The following is a 4,927-nucleotide window of genomic DNA, read 5'->3' as shown; positions in this document are numbered from 1 at the left end:
TTTCCACCGGCCATCAGGGTAAATCAGAAAGTACTCACAGCGATCAGCCTAGACGCCCAACATCTTTTGATTGCGCTCCCTATTTGGAGGAAAATTCCTACAAATACGTCGTAGCTGGGATCGAACCACAGGTGCCTGGGTGACAACCTGGATGTCCACCGCGGCACCATTGTCCAGAAGACGAAAATATTTATTTTAGAACTTTAACACCCGGTCATCTAGCTAGTACACTAGATATAGACATTGCCTCAATCGTTTAACCTATCAATATGTTATTATAACAAAAATCTTACACTTGTCATTTCCTATCCTTTTGGTTATAAAATTAGTTGTTTTAATTAATTAATAATGTATCTTTAAGGTGATTGTGTGAATATTAGGGTTTACGGTTTAGCGAAGTATAAGTCTTATGATGCCAATCCAACCTGCTAAGATGTAGATTGATCCCCAATACATAACCAAGGATCTGTACTCGATACATGCCAAAAATGAAGATATTCTATTATCTTTAGGTTGAGAGCTAATGGATATTTAAAGGAGAATATTCTTAATTAATCACCTGCCTATACCTGATTTGATTTCATTTTTTTAGAATAATTCCATGATTATTTTCTGTTCTGAATATACATAATATATATAGGTTAATTACAATTATAATTATGATATCCATGCACCATCAAGTTACAGTAACACAAAACCAAGCAGATTAATCTTTTAGCAACAAATTATACGAAGCAAAACAAAAAAAAAAGGTAGAATCCTTATAATTAAACCAATTAAAAATATAGAGATCAGTTAATTATGAAGACTATATACATACAAACGTAAAGCACATGCATGGTTTAACTTCTCAATTATATATTAATACCCTTCCTACCTTCTCTAACTATTTCTGTCATTCTCTCCTTTTCTCTTTTTTCCTTCTTTTTTTTTGGGACAAAATAATATTTTATTTGCAAATTGCAATAGAATATATTAATTAAATGGTGTTCTATGATTCCTTATGCAAACCTGAAGGGATGGCTAGCTCTTCCTCTTTCCTAATTTGACAAAGCACTAAACACAGTAGAATGATCATGATTTTATTTTATTTATTTTTTCTTCTTACGATTCATGGTATTTGGCTTTCTCCATTTTTCTCATTGTCCATGATGATGGTCTGGGTCTGTTGGCCAGTATGAGTACTGCCATTCTGTCTCTTGAGACTCTGGAATTGATGCCTCCTTCCACACAACAAACAAATCATTAACAACAACACGAGCAATAGTAGACTCAAAGTGAATAGAATAACAACAGTTAAGATTTTGAAAATATAGCTAGCCACACTACTTATGATATCGTGTTTAGGGCAAGAAATAAATGGAAGGATCGATGTATATGAAGCATATGATCAGTAGTCATGAATATAATTAAAGAAGAAAAGAGATGTCTAGTTTCCTTTTTTCCCTTTATCTTTATAATTGATAATTAAATTGAAGCCGTGTACTTTAAGACAGTAAGAGTAGTCTAGTGTGAAAGAAGAGAAAACAAATCTAAAGCTTATCACTTTTGACATGCAGCTGCATGCTAAAGAAAAAGAGAGAATATGTGTTGGTAAATATAAGAATGTGTTGGTATATAGAAGATCGATGCATCTGGATTTCTTATGTAATTTTATGATTTCTTGTGAATACAGTTGCAATGTACTTGTTCAATAAATTGATTGAGTGAAATGGACAGAAAAGAAAGGTTGTACTGTTCTTACTTGTTTACTTGCAGAGGTGCAACTCATGACCACTTCTTCCAAGCAAGATGAAGATCTACTGTCTACCTTGTGTTGTCTTTGTGTTTGTTGTTGCTGCTGCTCAACATGAAATTCATCATCACTGTTATTTTTTATAAACAATAATATCACTATATTCGTCTGTGGTCATAATTTTCTCTAAAATATAAATAATTAAATTAGTTTATATGCACCTGAGCCTTTTGGGCATGCAGAAGCATGTGTGAGATTTGGTGAGGGTCTTCTCCGATGGCTTGCAATGAGGAAAGCTGGGCATTAATGGTGGAGATGGTATTCATAGAAGGAGGCCTCGTCATGTGGAAAGCTGCTGAGGGTTGCACCATCTGATGATCCTGTAGCTGTAGCTCTCCTCCACGCTCATAATCTGTTCTTCCAATTGGAGCCTTTGCTGACTATTCCATTTATAATTAATCAGATGCATGTTAATTATTTCATAAAGTGATGAATTAAGAAATGAGAATATGCATTCTTTGGATGAATCAATTCCCCAAAACAATTAATATCAGTAAGAATAATTAATCACCTCATGGAAACGTTCTCTAAAAGGAGCAAAGCTAAAGGTCTCGACTGGCTGCTTCATGTGCTGGTGATGGTGCACTACCTCAATGCCTCTGTATCCAGAGACAGAATGTTCGACATGATCTCTTTTGCTGACCACCTCCTTGGAGGAGCTGCTCCCACTCCCACTCTCCCTCCTCTGCTCCAACGTATTTGCATGGATGCTCTTCTCTACAGACACTAACAAGTTGCACTGCCTTGGCTGGGTCTGATAAAAGATCTTGGACACCACCAGCTCCCCCTCCTTCTCCTCCTCCGACTCCCCCAGGTGGTACTGGTGCATCACCCAGTTAGTCTTTTCAGGCTTCCTGTTCTTCCCAAAGTTGGTGTAGAGCACCAGGATCTTCTTGCACCCTCTCTGCCTGCCATTGACCATCACAGGCCTGGTCTTGCCTGTCTTATGCCACCTGGTCTCGCCTGCCGCCCTCTGGGTGTGGAGCTGCTCGTCCTCACTCTGGTTTATTATCTTCCTCCTCTTCCTTGTGCCAGTGGTGTAGGCCTTGGAGGGCCTGTGGAAGAAGTGCTTGCTCAGCCCATCCCTTGTCGCCCCTGCAGCACTACTACTTTTGAATTAGTGCATGCATTATGCATGGATCAGTGAGTTAGCTAGGATAAATATATACTGTCATAAGAAATTTCGATTTTTTTTTCCTTCTTGTCAGATGAACCACCTACCAAACTATATATGCATATGCCTCTGAGAAGTTGGACAAACTCAAACCATCTTAATTACTTCCCACCATGAGAGAGAGAGAGAGAGAGAGAGAGAGAGAGAGAGAGAGAGAGAGAGAGATAATAAAGAGTTAGTCTATTAATTAACTTACTTGAAGACTTGAACAGAGTAATTAATTAGTAACAGTAACATATAAGATGTAATAATAGCAGTTATAGTTAATAAACAAAGGGCGATTAATGTAACTTGTTTAATCTAGCTAAACCTGGGAGCTTCTCAGGGTGGGTGTAGCAGATGCCATCTTCGCCTTCAATGGTGGGGATGAATTCGTCTATCAGAGGGTGAGATCTTAGTTCTTCTGCTTTGACCTTCGCATCCAGGTGTCCTATCAACTCTTGATCTGTTGGATCGAACTTTACTCCAGCAGGCAACCCAAACCAGTCCTATAATACGTACATGAAATTATTAAGTTTAATCCTTCTTTTTTTTCTTTCCTTTTTTGTTCGAGATCAATTAAGAAGACGAAGAAATTAATTAACACAAACCGGCTTGGGATCGATCTTGTGGCCGCAGCCAGGGCAGAGTTTGGCTGAAGACTGTACGCGATGCTCTTCGATTTTGGCGTCGATGAGGCTGGAACTGCTCACTGAGCTTATGGGGCTTGTGTTCATGGCTTTCTTTAATTCTTGAGATTTATTATATATGCTTCATGAACACTTGCATGCATCGATCTCTTCTTGATCGCCTGCGATATTGATGCATAAAAGCAACAAGAAAACAAATTATCATAGCTGTTTAAAAGGATATATAGAGAAGATGAAAAGAAATAGAAATTGAAAAAGGAAGAAATTAAACACCTTACCTATGAGAGAATGCCTTCTACCCTAACTGAAACCCATGAGAAAAATTAAAAGGAAAGGCTTCTCACAACGAGCACACTAAAACAAACTTCAGAGAGAGAGAGAGAGAGAGGAGTGCTTGGGCTTTTAGATTTGGGCAGTTCAGCTACTAAAGCTAAAGGAGGAAACGGCTGTTCACTGCTGTTACTTCACAATTCAAAGAACCAAAACCTCATAATTAAATATATCTAAATTATAAAACTAGGACAAGGCAACTCTGATCGGTCTCCTTAAGCAAAGACGACCACCACCAAGTGCGTGAATCAATATAAACATACAATTAAATACCTTTAGCCCCGAGGATATGGGTAAAGTTGGAGCTGGTTCTCTAGTTTTCTCTCATGAAATGATGGCAACAGGATATTAAGGATTCGGAGAAGAGGAAAAAGGAGGGTGGGGAATAAGAGACCTTGGGATGTGCTGATATGATGATCCTTTCGTTTCGTGGACTGACTGTGTTATGAGAGAAGAAGTTTGCAGAAGGAGAGAGAGAGAGCCATGGAGAGATGAATCTATAGGTTGCTTCAAAGCCAAGGCAGAACAATTGATGGATACCAAATATAATATAATATGTTTGCATGTGTGTCTGTTTATATTATACATCAAAAATTCTAGCAGCAGAAGGAAATAGCGACACTATTTTTTTTAAGTTATAATAAAACTAAAAATTATAAAATTAATTTATGGGGCATATCTGTTGTGTTGTCTCCTTCCGACGTACGCGTGTTTGTAAAAATAGCATCTTACTTGTTGTTAAAGGGATTAGAGTCTCTATTCTAAGACTGAAGAACGTTTTCGATCTATTAACAGGGTGCAGCTTTCATTACATTGTTAGAATCTAAAACAACATGAGGCATCTAATAGCAAAGCAAATGCAGCGGAAAAAGATCGAGTTTTACCTCCTGCCATCAAGTTCGTAGACGATTACAAGGCTGCGAGAAAATCTGTTCTTCTGGCCCTTTGCTCCACACAAGATTAGATGGTGTAATTTCCTCTCGAAGAAGAAGAAGCAGA

At 37.9% G+C, this 4,927-nt stretch overlaps 1 protein-coding gene across 2 annotated transcripts; it reads right to left on the bottom strand.

Annotated features, from left to right (window-relative positions):
- Positions 1-804: 804 nt before the first annotated feature.
- LOC141827469 (NAC domain-containing protein 75-like) lies at positions 805-4,347 on the bottom strand. Of its 2 annotated transcripts, XM_074714720.1 has the most exons (7): positions 4,202-4,347; positions 3,560-3,759; positions 3,280-3,457; positions 2,307-2,890; positions 1,957-2,175; positions 1,745-1,840; positions 805-1,223 (listed from the first exon to the last, which is right to left on the bottom strand). In XM_074714720.1, the coding sequence occupies exons 2-7, from the start codon at positions 3,683-3,685 to the stop codon at positions 1,140-1,142; spliced, it is 1,287 nt and encodes a 428-aa protein (XP_074570821.1). In that variant the 5' UTR covers positions 3,686-3,759; positions 4,202-4,347; the 3' UTR covers positions 805-1,139. The 2 variants fall into 2 exon arrangements, with proteins under 2 accessions (XP_074570821.1, XP_074570822.1); XM_074714721.1 differs by lacking the exon at positions 805-1,223 and having other exon boundaries at positions 1,800-1,865.
- Between the last annotated feature and the right edge of the window lie 580 nt (positions 4,348-4,927).

Source organism: Curcuma longa, chromosome 4, assembly GCF_044706935.1.
Source record: "Curcuma longa cultivar G26 ecotype Majalengka, Jawa Barat chromosome 4, ITB_CL_G26_1.1, whole genome shotgun sequence".
Lineage (NCBI taxonomy): Eukaryota > Viridiplantae > Streptophyta > Magnoliopsida > Zingiberales > Zingiberaceae > Curcuma > Curcuma longa.
This window is presented reverse-complemented; position numbering and strand designations above follow the sequence as displayed.

Excerpts from the sequence above, each read along its gene's own strand:
- LOC141827469 (XM_074714720.1), bottom strand. The coding sequence starts at position 3,685 with ATGAACACAAGCCCCATAAGCTCAGTGAGCAGTTCCAGCCTCATCGAC. Across the intron at positions 1,841-1,956 it reads TGCATGCCCAAAAGGCTCAG|CAGCAACAACAAACACAAAG; the intron begins GTGCATATAAAC and ends CATGTTGAGCAG. Across the intron at positions 1,224-1,744 it reads GCACCTCTGCAAGTAAACAA|GAGGCATCAATTCCAGAGTC; the intron begins GTAAGAACAGTA and ends GTTGTGTGGAAG.